Source organism: Gossypium hirsutum, chromosome D13 (genome assembly GCF_007990345.1).
Source record: "Gossypium hirsutum isolate 1008001.06 chromosome D13, Gossypium_hirsutum_v2.1, whole genome shotgun sequence".
Taxonomy (NCBI): Eukaryota; Viridiplantae; Streptophyta; class Magnoliopsida; order Malvales; family Malvaceae; genus Gossypium; species Gossypium hirsutum.
In genome coordinates, this window is record NC_053449.1 from 4,776,294 (window position 1) to 4,797,728 (window position 21,435).

At 34.7% G+C, this 21,435-nt stretch overlaps 5 protein-coding genes and 1 long non-coding RNA gene across 7 annotated transcripts; all 6 read left to right on the forward strand.

The window, feature by feature from the left end:
• Positions 1-609: 609 nt before the first annotated feature.
• Positions 610-2,988, forward strand: LOC107944763 (uncharacterized). The gene is made up of 2 exons (XM_041109793.1): positions 610-1,196; positions 2,103-2,988. The coding sequence occupies exons 1-2, from the start codon at positions 610-612 to the stop codon at positions 2,986-2,988; spliced, it is 1,473 nt and encodes a 490-aa protein (XP_040965727.1).
• A 2,101-nt stretch (positions 2,989-5,089) lies between these two features.
• Positions 5,090-6,925, forward strand: LOC107894291 (scopoletin glucosyltransferase). Its single transcript, XM_016819572.2, has one exon. The coding sequence runs from the start codon at positions 5,273-5,275 to the stop codon at positions 6,713-6,715; it is 1,443 nt and encodes a 480-aa protein (XP_016675061.2). The 5' UTR covers positions 5,090-5,272; the 3' UTR covers positions 6,716-6,925.
• Positions 6,926-7,900: 975 nt separating this feature from the next.
• Positions 7,901-10,094, forward strand: LOC121225662 (scopoletin glucosyltransferase). Its single transcript, XM_041110065.1, has one exon. It carries the CDS (start codon positions 8,388-8,390, stop codon positions 9,834-9,836), a length of 1,449 nt encoding a protein of 482 aa, XP_040965999.1. The 5' UTR covers positions 7,901-8,387; the 3' UTR covers positions 9,837-10,094.
• A 2,310-nt stretch (positions 10,095-12,404) lies between these two features.
• Positions 12,405-13,052, forward strand: LOC121225665 (uncharacterized). Its single transcript, XR_005923523.1, has 2 exons — positions 12,405-12,588; positions 12,872-13,052. It is a non-coding gene; the product is annotated as an uncharacterized lncRNA (long non-coding RNA).
• Positions 13,053-16,566: 3,514 nt separating this feature from the next.
• Positions 16,567-18,345, forward strand: LOC121225666 (scopoletin glucosyltransferase). Its single transcript, XM_041110066.1, has one exon. It carries the CDS (start codon positions 16,736-16,738, stop codon positions 18,206-18,208), a length of 1,473 nt encoding a protein of 490 aa, XP_040966000.1. The 5' UTR covers positions 16,567-16,735; the 3' UTR covers positions 18,209-18,345.
• Positions 18,346-18,522: 177 nt separating this feature from the next.
• On the forward strand, positions 18,523-20,265 carry LOC121225667 (protein SRC2 homolog). 2 transcript variants are annotated; one of them, XM_041110067.1, is made up of 7 exons: positions 18,523-18,661; positions 18,772-18,876; positions 18,949-19,075; positions 19,156-19,227; positions 19,482-19,527; positions 19,622-19,853; positions 19,941-20,265. In XM_041110067.1, exons 1-7 carry the CDS (start codon positions 18,619-18,621, stop codon positions 19,973-19,975), a joined length of 660 nt encoding a protein of 219 aa, XP_040966001.1. In that variant the 5' UTR covers positions 18,523-18,618; the 3' UTR covers positions 19,976-20,265. The 2 variants fall into 2 exon arrangements, with proteins under 2 accessions (XP_040966001.1, XP_040966002.1); XM_041110068.1 differs by having other exon boundaries at positions 18,585-18,661; positions 19,944-20,265.
• The last annotated feature ends 1,170 nt before the right edge of the window (positions 20,266-21,435 follow it).

Genomic DNA, 21,435 nt, shown 5'->3' on the forward strand with positions numbered 1-21,435 from the left:
CTTTTGAAAAGTGTGAGAGAAAATAATAAATCGATTGAACAAAAAAATAGAGAAGAAAAAGAGCAAAAGAAAATGAGTGTTTATGCGAAAGAGAGTGATTTTAGAAAGTCTTATTTGATGCAGCAATCGGTTCTTGTACTTATGTACAAGGAAACTCTTTTGAATACTAACGAGTTGGATCCAAATCTGCCCTCTTCGATTGTTTCTCTTTTGCAGGAATTTGAGGACGTGTTTCCGGAAGACATTCCTAATGGGTTACCGCCCATTCGAGGAATAGAACATCAAATTGATTTCATTCCCGGAGCCTCCATTCCCAATCGACCAGCTTATCGTACAAATCCCGAAGAGACCAAAGAATTGTAAAAACAAGTCAATGAACTTATGGAGAAGGGATATATACGAGAATGTCTTAGTCCTTGCGCCGTATCGATTTTATTGGTGCCAAAAAAGGATGGAACATGGCGTATGTGCGTAGATTGTCGCGCGGTAAATAAGATCACTATTAAGTATCGACATCCAATACCGCGACTCGATGATATGTTGGATGAATTGAGTGGTGCTCGAATATTTTCTAAAATTAATCTAAAGAGCGGATACCACCAAATTCGGATGCGTGAGGGGGACGAGTGGAAAACCGCTTTTAAGACGAAACATGGACTCTACGAGTGGTTGGTTATGCCATTCGGGCTTACCAATGCGCCTAGCACTTTCATGCGGTTGATGAACCATGTTCTTCGTTCTTTTATTGGAAAATTTTGCGTTGTCTATTTTGATGATATACTTATCTATAGCAATTCCTTAGAAGATCATTTGTTGCATTTAAAATCTGTTTTGGATGTGCTTAGAAAAGAATCCTTGTTTGCTAATCTTAAGAAATGTACTTTTTATACTAACAAGGTTATTTTCTTGGGATTCGTGGTCAGCTCGGAAGGATTGGAGGTTGATCAAGAAAAGGTGAAAGCCATTCAAGAATGGCCTAGACCCACGAGCATTAGCCAAGTGAGGAGCTTCCACGGATTGGCAAGCTTCTATCGACGATTTGTTCCAAATTTTAGCACCTTGGCAGCACCTTTAACTAGTGTGATCAAGAAGTCTTCTGCCTTCTATTGGAATGAGGAACAAGAAAAATCTTTCATTGCTCTTAAATCTTGCTTAACTAATGCTCCCTTACTTGTGTTACCTGATTTTGCTAAAATGTTTGAAGTTGAATGTGATGCATCAGGTGTCGGAATTGGAGCCGTTCTAATGCAAGATGGAAGGCCCGTGGCATACTTTAGTGAGAAGTTAAATGGAGCCGTTCTCAACTATCCGACGTATGACAAAGAAATGTATGCTCTAATTCGAGCTCTCGAGACTTGACAGCACTACTTATGGCCAAAAGAGTTTGTCATACACTCGGATCATGAGGCATTGAAGCATATCAAGGGACAAGCAAAATTAAATAAACGACACGCCAAATGGGTAGAGTATTTAGAATCTTTTCCTTACATCATCAAATATAAAAAGGGTAAGGAAAACATTGTGGCTGACGCGTTATCTCGGTGATATACTTTGCTATCATATTTAGATTCAAAATTGCTCGGATTTGCCTTTTTGAAGGAATTGTATAATGATGATGTTAATTTTGGTGATATTTATAAATCTTGTGAAAACAAAGCTGTTGGTAAGTTTTACAGGTTTGATGGATTTCTTTTTCACGAAGGTAAGCTTTGTATTCCGCAAAGTTCAATACGGAAATTGTTGGTGATCGAGGCACATGGTGGTGGACTCATGGGCCATTTTGCGGTGGCTAAGACGTTTTCAACCCTTCAAGAACATTTCTTTTGGCCTGGAATGAGAAAAGAAGTTGAACAAATTTGTAGTCACTGCATAACTTGCAAGAAGGCCAAGTTCAAGATTAATCCACATGGGCTCTACAAACCGTTGCCCATACCTGACGCACCATGGGTCGATCTTTCTATGGATTTTATCCTAGGACTTCCAAGGACTAAAACGGGGAAGGATTCAATTTTTGTTGTTGTAGATAGATTCTCCAAAATGTCACATTTTATAGCTTGTTCTAAAACTGACGATGCCGTTCATATTGCTAATTTGTTCTTTAGGGAGGTTGTACGACTTCACGGAATTCCAAAAACCATCGTATCCGATCGAGACGCAAAGTTCCTAAGTCATTTTTGGAGGTCTCTATGGGGAAAGCTAGGAACGAAACTGTTGTTTTCAACAACCTGTCATCCCCAAACGGATGGACAAACGGAGGTTGTGAATCGCGTGCTATCAACCTTATTACGAGCAATTATTCGAAAGAATCTCAAAGCGTGGGAGGAATGTTTACCGCATGTGGAATTCGCTTACAATAGATCCGTCCATTCTGCTACTAAACATTCACCATTTGAGGTTGTGTATGGATTCAATCCTCTAACTCCATTAGATTTGCTTCCTTTGCCCCGTGATCAGCTTGTTCATACCGATGCAAAACGAAAAGCCGATTATGTGAAGCAACTTCATCAAAAGGTGAGAACCAACATTGAAGTGCGAACCGAACAATATATGCGAGCTGCAAACAAAGGAAGGAACCAAATAGTGTTTGAACCCGGAGATTGGGTTTGGGTTCACATGAGGAAGGAAAGGTTCCCGGCCCAACGAAGGTCAAAGCTGTTGCCAAGAGGAGACGGACCCTTTCAAGTGTTGGAACGAATTAATGAGAACTCTTACAAGCTTGATCTCCCAGGTGATTACAATATTAGCGCAAGCTTTAATGTGGCTGATTTATCTCCCTTTGATGCAGGTAGCGATTTGGGGACAAATCGCCTCGAAGAAGGAGGGAATGATGCAATCGGGCCCCATAAGTTACCAAATGCGAATGATGTTTCCCTCGAGCTGCCTAAAGGACCTATTACCAGAGCTAGGGCTAAGAAGTTTAAAGACACAATTTCAGCTTTGGTTGATCGGGTTTGGGGTGAATCCGTGGCCAGTCTACTTGAAAACTAATGGACCAGCAAGATGAGCAAACCGTGCACTTTACTTCAAGCTCTTCCAGCTTAATTTTTAACAAGCTCGTTTTTAGCTTATTCATTTTTTATTTTTATTTTTGAAATAATTAATTAAATTATCTTAGTTGCTGTTAAGTTTAATTTGAGTCTTAGTTAAATATTTCTTGGTTCAGCCGAATTAATGTGTGAGATTTAAGCTAAGTAAATTTGTTGAATTTGCTAGGACAATGTACATGGACGGCAAAGAAGAGGTGGACAACATCATGCATAATTCATGGAAGAATTTGAGGAAGCATTTGACCAACATCATGCATAATTCATGGAAGAATTTGAGGAAGCATTTGGCCAACATCATGCATAATTCATGGAAGAATTTGAGGAAGCATTTGGCCAACATCATGCATAATTCATGGAAGAATTTGAGGAAGCATTTGACCAACATCATGCATAATTCATGGAAGAATTTAAGGAAGCATTTGGCCAACATCATGCATAATTTAAGGAACAAATTGAGGAAGCACCATGGCCGAATTTGGCTTCCAATTTTACCCATTCGGCTACCCTTTTGTTTTGCCTATAAATATGTGTTAAATTTCATTGTAAGGGGAAGAACCTTGAATTAATGTTTTTTACATTTTGTGAGATTGTTTACAACTCTCATTGTTCTCCAAAGACTCGTTTGACTTATCAAGTAACCCTTGTGGCGTCAACCCATTCTTCTTATCCGAACTTATCACTTTGCATCCAAAGTGTGGCGTTCAAGTTATACCAAGGTTCCTATCATCTTTGATAGTGGGTCAAGGTTCCATTTTATTCGTTTTCCATCCATACAACATTTAACCTTTCCTAAGTATTCGTATAAGTCCCGGGTTAACACACTTATATTGTGTTGGTTCAACTTGAATACTTGGTTTTCATTCACCTATCATCCTCAATACACTTCATAACCCCTTTTGAACTAAATTTGAGCATTTATCCCTTCTTTCTTAACCTATCTTCGACAAACCTTGATATTACTCCAATTCACGATCGGGTACATCAACGACTCGACTCTCATCACCGAGGCCGGGGCGTATCAAAAACATTTTCCATTTGGAAAATGAACTCCAAAACAAGGGAAAATGGGTTACATTTTAGGGAAAATGTCTTACCCTTTCAATTTCCGTAAGACATTTTCCGTGCTCTCCTCTCTATCGCCTCCTTTATTCCTTCCTTCATTTCCGGTAGAAAACTGCTTTTGTTTATCGATTTTCCAGTAACTTGTTTTTTTAATTATTCAATACTTGTTTTTTTAACACAATTACAAATAATTTATTTATATTAGTTTTTTTCAATTTATAACGATTAATATTGTAGCTTAATAATTGAGTATTATTATAAATAAATCATTGCAATATATGTAAAAATAATTTAAAATATAAAAATTTATTAATATATATTAATATATGTAAAAACAACTTTTCCGAAAAATATTTTCAAAAAATCTACCAAACAGCAGAAAATATTTTACACAGATTCAATCAAACACCAGAAAATATTTTCCAATAAATTATTTTACAGAAAAGTAAAACATTTTCTAGAAATCATTTTACGGAAAATATTTTACTGGCAATCGAACAGACCTTAAATTTTTTTGTTATCCCTTATTAAAATTTTCACTTTACATATCATATTTAAAATAAATATTTTATAAATTATTAAATTTTTAAAAGAAGAGCACTTTTTCATAATATTTTTAAAGGTGTTAGCTTGGTACAAATATCCTACGTCTCCTCAATTCGTCAAACCTGCTTAAGAACTTTCCCGAAAAATCTATCGACAACTGAGAGACGCCGGGCAGTGGCAAATTTGACCAAGTGATGTTAGTGTAGAAAAAGTTCAATCAATGTAGCAAGAATTAGAGGAGTTTTTGTTCTCTGGAAACTTGCAAAGACTTGACTCACTCGCTTCAGCTCCATTTTTAAACTACCACGTAACTTCAATGAATGTTCGGTGTTCCTCGTTCCGTGTTCAAATTGGATTTTATCATTCTACTTTTCTCCCAATGCTTTTGTCGATTATTACGATATATAAGGAGATGACGAATGCAATGACATATATTGTATTACCCCGAAAAATGCTGAATTTCCCTCATAGGATTAGTCTACTCCTTTCTCGGTCTTATATATCAGCATGTCGTCGATTCAGTGTCAGCTGAAATCCATCACAAAATTTCAAACAATCCCAGAATTTTTCACTTTTTAGTCCAACTCTAAACAGTAGTGTTTTTTTTTCCGGGAAAAATGGGAAGAGAAATTCATATGTTTTTCCTTCCATTCTTGGCTCATGGTCACCTCATCCCAACTTTGGATATGGCCAAGCTGTTTGCTAGTCGAGGGGTGAAGACAACTATAGTCACCACTCCAGTTAACGCTTCTTTTTTCTCCAACACAATCGAGAGAAACAAGGAATCGGGTATCCATATCGGTGTTGAGGTTATCAAGTTTCCGGCTGTCGAAGTTGGGTTGCCTGAAGGGTGTGAAAGTGCAGATTTGATCCCTACTCGCCTAGTTTTTGAACTGATGCCCAAGTTCTGGAAGGCCGTGCTCATGCTTCAAGAACCGTTCGAAAAGCTGTTACAAGAATGTAAACCAGATTGCATGGTGGTTGGTGTGTTCTTCCCTTGGGCTACTGATGTTGCAAACAAGTTCGGAATTCCCAGGTTGGTGTTTCATGGAACTAGCTACTTTTCATTGTGTGCAACGGAGTGCATGAGACTATACGAGCCACACAAGAAAGTCCAGTCCGATTCCGAACCTTTTGTGGTGCCTAACCTTCCCGGTGATATCGAGTTAACGAAAAACCAGCTGCCAGATTCCGTTAAACAAGAAGATGAAAATGAACTTAGCAAGATGATTAAAGCAACCAGGGAGGCAGAGTTGAAAAGCTACGGCGTAGTTGTCAACAGTTTTTACGCGCTCGAGGGAACCTATGCTGATTACTATAGGAATGTGTTGGGTAAAAAGGCATGGCATGTCGGCCCTGTTTCGCTCTGCAATAGGACAACTATAGATAAACTAGAGAGGGGGAAGAAATCAACCATTGATGAACACGAGTGCTTGAAGTGGCTTGACTCGAAAGAATCCAATTCGGTTCTTTACATATGTTTTGGGAGTATGGCCAGCTTCACCTCTGCTCAGTTAAAGGAGATCGCTATGGCCCTTGAAGTATCAGAGGTGCAGTTCATTTGGGTTGTGAGGAAGCCAAAGAACAATGAAGAAGATGAGGATTGGTTGCCAGAAGGGTTTGAGAAGAGAATGGAAGGGAAGGGACTCATAATAAGAGGATGGGCACCCCAAGTTTTGATTCTTGATCATGAAGCAGTGGGAGGATTTGTGACTCATTGTGGATGGAATTCAACCTTGGAAGGCGTATGTGCTGGTGTGCCTATGGTCACTTGGCCAATATTTGCAGAGCAGTTCTACAATGAAAAGTTGGTGACTCAAGTCTTGAAGATTGGAGTGGCCGTTGGTGTTCAGAAATGGGTGAGAGTGGTGGGAGATTTTGTGGAAAGGGAAGCCATTGAAAAGGCAGTGAAGGAGATCATGAAGAGTGATAGAGCAGAAGCAATGAGAAACAGAGCCAAAGCACTGGCCGAAGCAGCAAAAAAAGCTGTTGAAAAAGGAGGGTCTTCTTACTCTGATTTGGATGCTCTGATTGAAGAAATAAGCTTACATTCTCATTAAATCCGTAGACATTTCATATTGTCGTTTGGTTCTTCAACTTCATGCATGTTTTGCTTTACTGTTAAATTGGTAGAGCCCTCCTTTCATACTTTGTATAACATAACACCTGCATGATTCTTTTTTTTGTCTTTCTCAATTGTTCCGATACTGGGACGGACTTGTGAGGTGAGTCTTGGATACGGTATATTCAAAACAGCTTTTTCTTTTATATATTCCCGTATCCATATATAAATATTTGAATAGATGAATGGGGTTCTTAAAATTTTAATTAATCCAAGTCACAGGTTTTGAGCCTTTGGTAATGTCATGTCTTGTCAATCGATGTTAGTGCAATTAGGGGTCCGAGATAGCTGACTCACATTGAGGTCTTCAAATTGGAGTTAGTTATGGATGGAAAACCTGAATCCTCCATGGATTTTGAATCGGAATGATTTTTTTTTTTGAAAAGTGGACGGAATTGATTTTTTTTAAAACATGAGTATGGAGCAGTTATGGTAATTACTTGTCTCGCCTTGTCTTGCATTGCTCTGTTATATAATATTATTATTTTATTCTTATATACATAACTATTAAAAAGGTAAAAATGTAATAATGTATTATAGAAACAATTATATTTTTTATGTTCAAATATCTTTCTGAAGAATTATGTTGAAATATTTATTTGACTTTAAAATATTGAACATATTGAAGATAATTAACAAAAATTAAATTGAAAGGTAACATCCATAGAGGTGGTAATAAATGGTGAAGTGGGCCGGGTGGTGAAGTAAAGCGTATGGTTGGATTTAGTAACATTTATCCCTCCTTGTTTCCATTGTCACTAATCTGAACATAATTATAAATAAAAAAGCATTAAAATTGAAAATTTGTAATTATGGTCTTTAAATTGATGCGTGAATAGGAAGTGTTTTTGTTATAAATTTCGCATGAATTTAATTATGAATTTCATCTTTGTTTCATAAGAGCACTATTTTAATTTATTAAATTTTGTATTTTTTATATTTTATAAAAAGATTATTATTTGATATGCAAATGATAAAAAAATTTAATTCTACAAACAAAATTAATGATGTTGTCACGTGTCTTAAATGGTTAGATTTGATTAATTTATTGATTGAATTAGTATTTTTGTAGTTAGAGACTTAAGGAGATGATTTAATAGTGTTAATGACAAATTAAAAGAATTGAAAATTCATAGTTAAACCTTTAAAATGCTTTCTAGTTTTGGTCGTGTTTGTTTTGAAAATAATAATATTATATTGTTAGCAACGTGTCATATCAATTATTAAATCTGTTAAAAAAATAATTAAACAACGGAAAAGCCGTACAAAATTCCAAAATCGATCAAAACATTAAATAGTACAAATTTCATTTAAAATCAAAGGAAGATTGGATCAGGTTAAGTTCAATTGATTTTTAAATATTTTTTTTAAAAAATAATCAACATTTTTTAAAAATTTGTTGAATTTACTAATAATTTTTATTAATTTGAGCAGAGTAGGATGGAAGGAATATATTCCTTTCTCGATCCTAGATTATACAGGTCATCGCTTCAGTGTTTGCGGAAATTCATCACACAATTTCAAGTTCAAACAACCCCAGAAATTTCCAGTTTCATCACCTATCACTTCTAATCTAAATTCAACTGTTTTTGAGTGTTTTTCAAGGGAAAATGAGAAGAGAAATTCATATGTTCTTCCTTCCATTCTTGGCTCATGGTCACCTCATCCCAGTAGTGGATATGGCCAAGATGTTTGCGAGTCGAGGAGTGAAGACAACTATAGTTACCACTCCAGTCAACGCTCTTCTCTTCTCCAACACAATCGCGAGAAGCAAGGAATCTGGTATCCACATCGGTGTCGAGCTTCTCAACTTCCCGGCTGTCGACGTTGGGTTGCCTGAAGGGTGTGAAAACGATGACTTGATCCCTACTTCCCAAGACGGAAATTTGGAAATGATTACCAAATTCTTCCAGGCCTCACTCATGCTTCAACAACCCTTTGAAAAGCTGCTACAAGAACGTAAACCAGATTGTTTGGTGGCTGATACGTTCTTCCATTGGGCTACTGATGCTGCAAACAAATTCGGGATTCCCAGGTTGGTTTTTCATGGAATTAGCTACTTTTCATTGTGTGCATCGGAGTGCATGAGTCTATACAAGCCATACAAGAAGGTTCAGTCCGATTCCCAACCTTTTGTGGTGCCTAACCTACCAGGCGATATCAAGTTGACAAGAAACCAAGTGCCGGATTACGTCAAACAAGATGCTGAAACTAATTCTACCAAGCTGTTGAAAGCAATCAAGGAAGCAGAGCTGAAAAGCTACGGCGTATTTGTCAACAGTTTTTACGAGCTGGAGGCAACCTATGCTGACTACTACAGGAATGTATTGGGGAAAAAGTCATGGCATGTCGGCCGAGTTTCGCTCTGCAATAGGAAAAATATAGATAAAGTTGAGAGGGGAAACAAATCAGTCATTGATGAGCAGGAGTGTTTGGAGTGGCTTGAGTCTAAAGAACCCAATTCGGTTCTTTACATATGTTTTGGGAGTAGGACCAACTTTACATCTTCTCAATTAAAGGAGATCGCCATGGCCCTTGAAGCATCGGAGTTGCAGTTCATTTGGGTTGTGAGGAAGCAAAAGAACAATGAAGAAGAGGATGATTGGTTGCCAGAAGGATTTGAGAAGAGAATGGAATGGAAGGGACTTATAATAAGAGGATGGGCACCCCAAGTGTTGATTCTTGATCATGAAGCCGTTGGGGGATTTGTGACTCATTGTGGATGGAATTCAACCTTGGAAGGCGTGTGTGCTGGTGTGCCTATGGTTACTTGGCCGGCATTTGCTGAGCAGTTTTACAATGAAAAGTTGTTGACTCAAGTCTTAAATATTGGAGTAGCTGTGGGTGCTCAGAAATGGGTGAGACTGGTGGGAGAGTTTGTGGAAAGGGAAGCCATTGAGAAGGCAGTGAAGGAGATGATGAAGGGTGACAAGGCAGAAGAAATGAGAAACAGAGCCAAAGCACTGGCTGAAGCAGCAAAGAAAGCTGTTGAAAAAGGAGGGTCTTCTTACTCAGATTTGGATGCTCTGATTGAAGAAATAAGCTTGCGTTCTCATTAAATCCATGGACATTTCATATTGATAAGAAAGTTACACTGTAATTTTCATACCTGTCTTTATACATTCAATCAGTGCTTGCATCTTCAATTGACCCTATAATGTTTTGCATATGGATGGTGCAATTCCTCAGCAGCTAGCTTCATGTGTTCTTCCTTCCATTCATGGTCCATGGCCACATGATACCAATCGTAAACATGGCTAAGCTGTAGCTTAAATAAATTATTTTTTTAGTAATTTTAAACATAAAATCTTTTGGAACTGTAGCTTTTCGATTTTTCTTCGACTGAAAATTAAATATTGTTGCTGATTTTGGCCCTGGCCTCTTTCATTTATCTATAAATAAAGATTGTTGCCACTTAAAAACGGTAAACTACATCGATGGTCATCCAATCATACCTTTATTTTTGTTTTAGTTATCGAACTTTAAAAATTTTTAATTTAGCCACTAACGTTTGAATTTATTCCTGTTTTGTTCACTCATTAATAAATTGATAACGGAAAGCCTTTTTTTTCTAACTGATGTAATAACATATTTAGTCCTCAATAGTTATATATTTTGTCAATTTGATCTTAATTTTAAATAATTTAATAAATTTAACCTTTCAAATTTACAAATTCTATCAATTTGATACTCGAACTTACTAACTAAAGCTTTCAGTTTTTAAAACAAAGGTATTCCATTAATTGTTTTATTTACGAGTTGAAAGTATCCAATTCGGTATATAACCATTCTTGTTTATATTTTTGAGAAGTTAGTGTTGTCGAAATCATTTTTTTAAAACAAAAATTTAGTTGTCGATTTTTTAAAAAATAAAAAATTGGGAGTCGCCGCCAATATTTTATTATGGTGTGATTGGATCACCTAAATACGACTTTGGTCAACGAGTTTTAGAAAAGCGGGTTCGGGAGTCAGTTACGTACAAGGAAGGATTAGCACCCTCGTAACGCCAAAAATTTGGTACCAAATTGATTAATTAGTGTCTTAATGTCGAGAGTTAATAAATACAATCTTTATTTAAATTGAATTATTTATTAAGATTTTCTCATTTTGGAAAAGGAAAATATCACACCCAATGCGTTAGGACACAATATTTTATTCTCTTCCTGATGAGTTAGTCAAAAACTCGTGTAATAAATTTAAGAAAATATCTAATTGTTTAAAATTTGTGAAGAAATCGCAGCCCAATACGTTAGGGCACTATTTCTTAAAATCCCAAACATTCAATATTCCCTTTATTTTTTTAAAAAAATCTTTATCTCAAGAAATCAGCGTGTCACATCCAATACGTTAGGACACAACATATTGAATTCCCGATGACAAGTTTTATTTTGCTTGATTAAAGAGCAATCCTCGATTGTTAGATTTTACAAAAAAATCGGAACTCAATACGTTAGGGCTCAATTTTCTTGAAAATCCTAAATACGAGTATTATCCCTATTTTGAAACGTTCTATTTTTAAAAATCAAGTAAAAAAATGGGGTAATGTTATGTTGTATGTATAAATGTCACAATAACAAATACAACAATAATAAATACAGTAATGGCATAGAAATAATATAAAAAAATAAATAAACGAAACTAATATACATGAGGGGAAAAAATGACATGCAAGGTATCAAATAAACGAGCAAGATAAAAAAAATGAAAACGCAAATTAATAAACAAATGAAAGAAATAAACCAAAAAAATAAAGAATAAAAGATACATAATATATATATTGAAATTATGAAGAATAAAAAAACAAATGATTTTACATATAAAATTTGGGTTATAAAAAAAATTATATAAACAAAATATATAATGTATTTGTGAAAATAAAGAAGAGTATAGAAATATGTATATAAATTATAAAATATGTGTTAAAATACAAGTAGATATTTAAACATTTTTGAAAATAAGAATGGATATATACGCATATATATATAAAAGAATATTCATTAGGAAAAAATATATATGTATACATGTACATATAAAATATATGCATAGATTAAAAATAATTAAATAATATCTACATTATCAACATTAAAAAAAAATATGTATGTGTATATATATAAATATGAGAAAAAATATTAGTTTAAAAAAAATTATAAATATGTACATAAAAAATACATATATATATATAAATTTAAAAAATGTATGTATGTACATGGGAATAATAATTAAAATAAATAATAATAATAATAATAATAATAATAATAATAGTAAAACTAATATTAAACTTAATTAGTAAAATAAATGCAAAGGATTAAGTTGAAATCAAAACAAAATTAAAAAACGAAAGCAAATTAAAATAAAGGACAGATTTGCAAAATGCGCATAATATGAAGGGCCAAAAGGGAAATTAATCCCGCCCTTCCTAAACGTTGCGCAGCATTGGATTAAAACGTCACACGGGTAAAATATATGGGCCAAATTGAAAAAGGCAACAGACTTGATTAAAACGCTTCGCGAAAAGGGAGGCCCTAATTGCGAAATTTACCACTTAGGCCAGAACGCGCGGACCCTGCTTGCGGGTCGGGTCGGCGCGCGGATCTAGCCTCTTAAATGGCGCCGTTTTACCTGTTTTAGGTTTTAAAAAAAAGAAAAAAAATTTAATAAAATGTTTTGTTTTTTCCTGAAGCAGAAACTGCTTCTTTTAGGGTTTCTCTAACCCTTGGGAGCCGCCGCTCAAGGACTTCCCACAGCCTCTATCGATGCCCCAGTCCCCACTCGCGACGGAGAGGGCACCAACTCGGCGATTCCGGCGAAAAGGTAAGTTTACCCTCTTCTTTTTTATATATTTTAAGTAAAAATAAATAAATAAAATAAAAAAATAAATAAAGAAATGGCGAATCTGTATTTTAATCTTTTCTTTGTATTCTCTTTCGTTCCAAAAAAAATCCCCTGTTACAATGTTTGAGTCTGCTTTTTATAGTAGACCAATGAAAAAAAGAAAAAAAGGTATGAAATTTCTATTGCATCTTTGCTTGCTGATTTTCCTTCGAGTTTCTCGTTATTCTGCCGATTCTATCTTGTTGCCTTTCTTGTCTTGCAGGTGAAGGTGGCTCGTGTAAGGCGCTTGGTTGCGGTGCTGAAGACTCCCTTAGAAACCCTAGGTTTCTTCATTTGTTTTGGGCCACTTGTATTTTGGGCCTTGTATTCTGGGCCAGCTCGTTAAAATACTGGACTTTTTTATTTTATTTTTATTTATAAAAAGGCCGGATAAAATTTAGTTATTACAAGTGATAAAAACTGTCAAAACACCATTAAAAATAATAGAAAATATAAAATTTTGAAATATAATATATAATAAAAGTATATAAATAATTTAATATTTGTAAAAAAGAAATTTACTCTAACTAGCATAATTTTAATTTTTAATTAAAATGGTAAATGATTTGATACTAAATCAGATTATTAGTGATACATATTATTTATTATAGATTTAAAAATTAAAAATAAATAGAACACATAAATCTCTTAACCAATATATAAAACTAAAAAATCATTATCAATGTAACAAAAGAAAAATCAATTAATTCTTTCACTTTCTTTTTTTTATGAAAATTAAATGTTCATAATATTTTCTTATATAATTATTAATTGAACAATTAGATTTTTCAAAGTCATATTTTTTAACTCTAGGTTCAATTTTCAATTTCAAGGATCAACTTCAAGAACTATTTCTATGTACCTTAAAGGAAATATCATATGGTTAACAACAAGAGTTAAAATATTATATTTAGAAGAAAACTAATGAAAAAAAAAGAAATAAAGTTTCAAGATAAACTCATTGGTATTAGGAATTGGTTCGAAAAAAATAGCTCATTAGTTGAGAGATTTTTTTTGGGGGGGTTTACAAATTTATAAATGTGGAATGCCTCTGGTTTAAAAGCTAAAAATTTGTGTTAGGAAGTTTGAGGATCAAATTAATAGAATTTGTCAATGTGAAGGTTCATATTTATTGAATTATTTAGAATTAGGATCTCATTGATAAATTTGCCAATGTGAAGGGCTAAATTTATTGAATTATTTAGAATTAAGATCAAATTGATAGAATATGCAAGTATTGAGTAATAAATGTGTTATTATATCAGTTAGAAAAAGGATTTCCATTATCAATTTAATTACGGGCAATCAAAATAAGAACGAATTCAAACGTTAGTGCCTAAATTCAAAAATTTTAAAGTTGGGTGACCAAAACAAGAACGCAGGTATAGTTGAGTGATCATTTGTATAGTTTACCCCGTCAAAACAATGTTTGATACAAGTTCAAAATTAATTCCTCTAATAAAAAATATTTTACAATATAAAATGAATGAAAAAACTGTAAGGAATCAAAGATACCTAACGAAAGGAATTTCTTTCACGTAGACATGCAAGTCAATAACAATTATGAAAATAAAGTGTGGACAATGTACATAGTTTGACAAGTCAATAATGTTAGTCTTAATTGGAAGAGTTGGTTAAAGTTTAATATTAACTCTAAGAATTGGTTGATTATTCATAAAATCCCTGGAAGATTGTTTTCTCTTACTTTGTCGTAGGTTTGACTTATTCAAAATGATACCATCTTTGATGGAAGATATTATAATGAGAATAGTGTTAATACGAGAAATATTGTTGTGGCTAAAACTAGAGAGTATTTTTCTCTTCGAGCTTCAGTCAAAAGGATTCATGTAGGTCTATTGTGCAGGTTTTGTGGCAATCACCACTAATTGGGCCGTTCAAATTGAATACGAATTGATCTTCGACAGGAAACCCTAAAAAGGTAAGATAAGGGTGTATTATTCTCGAACACGATAAGAAATGGGTTAAGGGTTTAATTAGGAATATCCCAAAAACAACTAGTGTCAAGGCAGAACTATTAGCACTTCAAGATGGCCTATTTCTTGTTAAATCTCTTCAATGGGTTCCAACAATGGACCATGAAACATGTTTTTAGAGAAGGGGAATTGATGTGCCGATGCTTTGGCAAGGATATGAAGTAGTTATTTAGACCCTTTGGTTACTATTTTTTTATACAAATTTTGAGTTTCATGTTATATGCTTTTATTTCCCTGATTGTATTAAACTAAGATTATTTGATGTTATATAGTGGATTACTATTTGTTTGTTGATTGCTATAAGTCAGTTGATATTCAAGCTATTATAAGTTAATTAATCAGTTAGTGTGTTATTAGAGATGGTTAGTAGCAATTAGAAGTTAGTTTTCATCATAACTTGTCTCCATAAAGGAGTTTTGTATTTGTGTATTTTAGCTTTTCAATTTTCATTAGAAATCAATTATCTCTGCTTTTCCATTCATCCAATTGTTTTTATTTGTTCTTGATAATCATTCTTCTTATCAATTTTTACAATTCATATGACTTTCTCATGATTCATGACTGTTTAGATTTAGTTTATTATGGTATCAGAGCCAATCACTCATTGTCATTGATTGATTTATAGTTATATATAAGGTGTTCGACAGTTTGTCACAATGAAGGTAGCTTTCATAGCTAGGTTTGAGCATGAAGACAATTCTTAAGTTAAGGTTAACCTAGTGTTCTCCAACGAACAAGTCAATGTTCGTTTGGATGATAGGAATTTTCTTTTGTGGAAACAGAATATCATGTTTACTGTTCAAAGTCATGGGCTAGTAATAGTTTGAGAATTTTTTGCCTTTATTGCTTGTTTGCTTATCATTCATGAACATTGTTTGTAAACATATTCAATTATATGTTCATCAACATGTTAATGTTAGTTTAATGTTCACAAACAGTTTTATTTAACTTAATGAATGAATATGAACACGAAATTCAAAATAAATAAATACAAACACAATTTTAAAATTTTTAACAAACACTAACCGAAATGAGCAACTTTAAAAATAAACAAACGAACATGATCATAAATATATTCATTTAAGCTTGATTTATTTACAATAGTATATATCTATAACATACATGTTCTTTTAACTTTACCTTTTTTTTCTTTATTTTTCATTCTCTTCTGCTTCTCCCTCTATATTCTTCCTTTCTCCATCTCTTTTAACGAAAAAAATATAGGGACCAATTGTATAATTTAACCTAAAATTTTTGTTTGAAATGATGATTTAACATGATAATGGCAATTAACACTTAGTGACTAAAATGTTACAACACGATAACGTAAGTGACTAAAACGTAACATTCCAAATATAAGTGACAAAAATGTAATATGAGGAAAATAAAAGTGACCATTTTGATGGTTTACCCAATAATAAAATAAAACCCCTTTTTTTATTCTGTTTCTTAATGTATGAACTTTATACAGTGTTTATATTGGAAGTCAAGTGTACAAGAGTATTGAAACTTTACAAATCAGGACATGGGATGTAAAATTGAAATTTGCCCTTTTTTTAATTCAAAATTTTCTTTCATTTCTTCTTTTATTGGTGAGGTCATGTTATAGAGGTCATTATTAAAGATCAGCATAGTTTTATAAATATATATTTTTTATCACAGTTTTGATATATTAAAATGAAAACCTACTTTGATTCTCAAAGCCAATTAATTTAAATCAATTTTGTCTCTCTTGTCACAGGAGTCATAAAGTCTGCAAATACCAATTAGACTGAGTCAAATGAACCAAATGTCAAGATTAAAATTTCTTCAAAGTGATAAGATCTATACTCTTTAACTCCTAGTTTAAGTATGAATTTCCAAATATTCAAAGGCTGACATTTTTTGCTGATATTGTAAAAGAACAACTGCACTTGGAAATTACTGACAAGCAGCTATGATGAATCTGACAGATTAAAAGATTAATTATATCTATTTTTCTCATCATGTAAGTGTTTATAAGTAAGGAGTCCAGGTTATGAAAATTTTCTATTAAATGAGCTTTTCATATTTTCTCCCTCAAACCAGCCTCCTAATTATTCCCACGAGGCCAAATGGACTCAAAACCAGATCCGCTTCATATCTTGTTCTTTCCACACCTGGCTCATGGACATATGATCCCAACTATAGATATGGCTAGAGTATTTGCAAGGCAAGGAGTGAAAGCCACCATTCTCACAACTCATCTTAATGCCTCTTTCTTCTCTAAAGTGATTGAAAGAGACAGAGAGTTGGGATTTGATATTGATATTGTGATGATAAAATTCCCTTCCATGGAGGCTGACCTGCCCGAGGGGATTGAGAATATAAGTTCCATCACTTCACAAGAAATGGGTTATAGACTCTTCAAGGCTGTTAGATTGCTTCAACAACCCCTTCAACAAGTACTTGAAGACTGCCACCCCAATTGCCTGGTTGCAGATGGAATGTTTTCATGGGCTACGGAAGTTGCAAGGAAGGTAGGGATACCAAGGTTAGTTTTTTATGGAACAAGCTATCTCGCCTGTTGTGTTTTAGATAGCTTCCTGCGTTATGAGCCTCTGAAAAATGTTACATCAGATGATCAACTCTTTGAAGTTCCTGGAATTCCAGACAAGATCATGATGACAGGGCTGCAACAAGCAGCTGAGCTTAGAGACTCAAGATCCAACAATGAAACCACAGTTGTGTTGCATAAACTTCTAGAAGCTGAGATTACAAGCTCTGGGGTTATCATGAACAGTTTCCAAGAGCTTGAACCAGCTTATGTACAACACTGCAGGAAAACTTTGGGGAGGAAAACATGGCACATAGGCCCTTTATCTCTCTGCAACAATGACATTGAGGATAAATTAGAGAGGGGAAATGCAAATGCTGTCTCTACCCATAGAGTTGAATGCTTAAGATGGCTAGACACAAAGAAACCCAACTCAGTTTTATACATATGTTTTGGAAGTGTATCCTGGATCTCACCTACTCAGCTTAATGAGCTTGCTAAGGGGATAGAAGCTTCTGGGGTGGATTTCATATGGGTAGTGAGAAAGACCAATAAAGATGAAGAAGAAGAAGAAGATAAAGAAGAGTGGTTGCCAAAAGGATTTGAAGAAAGGATGAAAGGGAAAGGTTTGATTATAAGGGGATGGGCACCTCAACTGTTGATTCTTGATCATGAAGCTATAGGAGGGTTTATGACTCACTGTGGGTGGAACTCAATACTGGAGAGTATCACCGCTGGAGTGCCAATGGTTACTTGGCCACTCAGTAATGAACAGTTCAGCAATGAAAAGCTTGTGACAGATATAGTAAGAGTAGGGGTTGGAGTTGGAGCACAAGAATGCTCTAAATGGATGGAAGGCAAGAAATTGTTGGTGACAAAAGAAAATATAACCAGCGCAATATCTCAGCTGATGGTTGGTGAAGAAGCTAATGACCTGAGGAACAGAGCCAGTGCATTGAAATGGATGGCAAAGAGAGCTGTTGAAGAAGGTGGATCATCTCACTCTGATTTGAAGGCTTTGTTAGATGGATTGCGATTGAACAGCATATAGGGAGATCAATAAGTTAAGTACTCAGAATAAAGCTCTAGATCAATTTCAAATGTAATAGAAATTCATATAATTAGTGAATGCGATGGAAAAAAATCCAAACTTCAATATTCCAGCAATAAAATACACATTCGAAAACAAAATACACCAATTAGCAATGGTGCATTTCCTAATTAGTAGTTAGGCTTTGACGCGTGTTCCATCAATAAAAGAAAGGAAGAATTTTTCGGATGCCAACAATCCAAGCTTTTTATGGTTGGATCTGAAAAGGAAAAATCAAAGGAACAGTAGCTTGTAAGCTAATTCAATTCCAGTGGTGGAAAGAGAAAAAGAAAACATTAATACCCCTTAAAAAGGAATAAATTTCAGGGTAAATGCTGGTTTTTTCCTATCCTTTTTCTTAGTATTATTCCATGTCGATTTCGGGTATTCAAGGCCATCTTCTACAGGTCACTGGTATTTACGTTCCTTGAATATTCTTCTCATTTTCTTTGTTGGGTAATTCATGTAGTGTTTGTTTTGATGTTGGGTTTTTTTTTTTTTCTCTTCTTGTTTGGGTATGGCAGTTGTCGGATGTACCAATTTGAAAAATACTGAATGGATTTCAAGACAAGATCCCTACGTGTGCCTTGAATATGGTAGCACCCAACACCGTACTAGTACCTGTACAGGTAATTCTCTCTTTTCATATGATCTGGGATTTGTGATCTTTGTAAAAAATTGACCTTTTGGGTTTCGTTTAGATGGTGGCAAAATGCCAATATTCCAAGAGAAGTTTACCTTCTCGTTGATTGAAGGGCTGAGAGAGATAAATGTGGTGGTCTGGAACAGCAATACTGTAACGTACGATGATTTTATTGGCATTGGAAAGTAAGACTCCGCCTCTAAGTTAAAATTTTTTGAGAAGATAATGTCCTTTAATGTTTTGATGGGATGTTTTTGGTTCACAGGGTTCAATTGCAGAGGGTTCTTTCTTATGGCTATGATGATAATCCTTGGCCCCTTCAGACTAAAACTGGCAGGTGAATATTGAAATCTAAAAGTGGCACATTTTAATGAATGATCTAATGGCACTTGAGATGAGATGATGGATGTTATGAATCAGACTTATGTTTCTCCCTTATAAATCTGGAATCACTGTTGTTCCTATTCCTAATTCGCCAAGAGTCTCGTGTAGAACTTACCACTGCGATAAATGTATTGTATTAGGCTTTGACAAGTCGGATTCTTTAAGCTCTCTACATCTGTTACCGGCTCTTATGTTCTGAAATTGCAGATATGCTGGAGAAGCGCGGCTCATAATGCGTTACGAAAAAGCCCAAGTAACAAGTCCCATCTATTCTTCTGTATTCTCCACCCATCTTTATTGATATTATTCTAACAAGTGGAACTAAATGTTGGTTTGGATCATTGCAGAACCCGGTCATACCATTTGCTCCATCAGCGCCACCCTACGCAACCAGTCCTTATCAATTCCCTCCATACTCAACCCTTCCACAATCATATCCAACTCCATCACCATATCCCGCATATCCTTCATACCCGTCATCCATGTATCCTCCACTATCCACATATCCTCCACCTTCTGCATACCCTCCACCTCCCTTACCTTCAGCGTATCCACCAGCCTCACCCTATTATCCCCCAGGTAATCCCTAACATAAGATGCATATGTTTTAATGCTACCATTGGCATGTTAAATACAGTACAACTGAAATTCTGTTCTGTTTTGAAGCAGGTCCAGGCTTTTATCCGCCACCGCCGTACTAAAACATTCTCCCAAGGAGATATTCCAACTAGAAGAACTTAGAGGTCTTTGTGTTCGAATCTCGTTAGATGGTGTTGGAACTATCAATGGGAGAGGATCACCTCCCGTTGTGACAGAAAGGTTTGCCATTCTATAGAAATTTACTGTTAATTGTCCAGTCATGAGATAGGACCGAGTTGGTTTTTACTTTTTGGGGGGTTGTCTGATGGGAGTGGCTCTTGCCAAACTTTTCCATTGTTCCGAATTGTTAATATATCTCAGTTTATGGAAGTTTCCTGTGTTTGTTTCTTCATATTTCTTCTTGTTAAACTACATCATACCATGTGTTTTGATCCACATGCAGATATCTGCAATGTCTTTGATGTTGCATAGGGCTCTAGATTTTATTATCAAACCCTATGCTTTGACGCTATGTATTTGTCCATCTTGAAGGACTGTCCCTATATTTTCACGTAAGTTTAACCCAGTGAGACAAATCTTGAGTTTCCCATGGGAAAAAAACTGTTCTTCGATTTTCATGGTAATCATCTATTTTGCAAAGACAAAAACAGCTATGAAACTAGATTAGACATGTGTACACTACTATATTCCAGTTCCACCCTATTTTTCTCTCAACCAACCATTTATTTACCTTAAAATGATGACAAAAATGTTCTATAACATGATGCAGTTGTTTCACTGTTACAAGCATAACCTGTTTCCACTTTGTACTTCCAGGCAATTTTTCTTTTCTTTTTTTCATTGATTGTGGCAATTATGACTTCATTTCATCAAACCAGGCTGTACTAGTATGCCAACCAGTGAAAAAAAAAATTGCTAAGAATATGATTAAGACCTTTGAAATCTTCCACACAACAGTGTCCATTATGATAGTGAGTGATGATTTGATTTTGGGTGGAAAAAAAAGGTTAAAATTGATTGAACAAGTCACAGTCAAGCACCCGATACGGTTAACCAACTAAGCAACTGTGTGCCTGTGGCCTCAAAGGATGCATTCCATTTTCAAGGGGGTAGTTGGACCTTGTCTTATTGTTCCATGTGTTGGGAGTCAGGGTCAGATATCTCAAGCTCAAGCTACTGGTTTACTCATTTACTTTATAAGTTGGGAAATTCTTGCTTCTTTTTTCTCTCTTTTTAGTTCAAACTTTTAATTTAAAGCTATGTAAGATCTTAAGTGGTTACTTTCAAAGCAGATGAAGTTAACATGTTTTCCATTTGATCTTTCTTGCTTTGACTTTGTCCATTTATCCTTCTTCATGTTGCAATACAAGTCAAAAGAGTTTGAAATTTGATTGGTGGTAAATGACACCCATTACTCAAATGTAAGAAGAAGAAAAAATGTTGATATAAAGACAGAAGTAGAAGTAGAAGCTGGCTTGCAATATTTGGTGGCTATGGTACAACATATTTATTATGACTGTCTCATCTCACATCCCTAAACCTAATTATCAACGGTAGTTAT

Bases quoted from the DNA above. Each gene is read 5' to 3' on its own strand.
- LOC107944763 (XM_041109793.1), top strand. From the start codon at position 610: ATGCGTGAGGGGGACGAGTGGAAAACCGCTTTTAAGACGAAACATGGA. The intron at 1,197-2,102 runs GTTTGAAGTTGA...TTTGTTCTTTAG, and splicing joins TTACCTGATTTTGCTAAAAT to GGAGGTTGTACGACTTCACG.
- LOC107894291 (XM_016819572.2), top strand. From the start codon at position 5,273: ATGGGAAGAGAAATTCATATGTTTTTCCTTCCATTCTTGGCTCATGGT.
- LOC121225662 (XM_041110065.1), top strand. From the start codon at position 8,388: ATGAGAAGAGAAATTCATATGTTCTTCCTTCCATTCTTGGCTCATGGT.
- LOC121225666 (XM_041110066.1), top strand. From the start codon at position 16,736: ATGGACTCAAAACCAGATCCGCTTCATATCTTGTTCTTTCCACACCTG.
- LOC121225667 (XM_041110067.1), top strand. From the start codon at position 18,619: ATGTCGATTTCGGGTATTCAAGGCCATCTTCTACAGGTCACTG. The intron at 19,076-19,155 runs GTAAGACTCCGC...TTTGGTTCACAG, and splicing joins GATTTTATTGGCATTGGAAA to GGTTCAATTGCAGAGGGTTC. The intron at 19,528-19,621 runs GTAACAAGTCCC...GGATCATTGCAG, and splicing joins TGCGTTACGAAAAAGCCCAA to AACCCGGTCATACCATTTGC.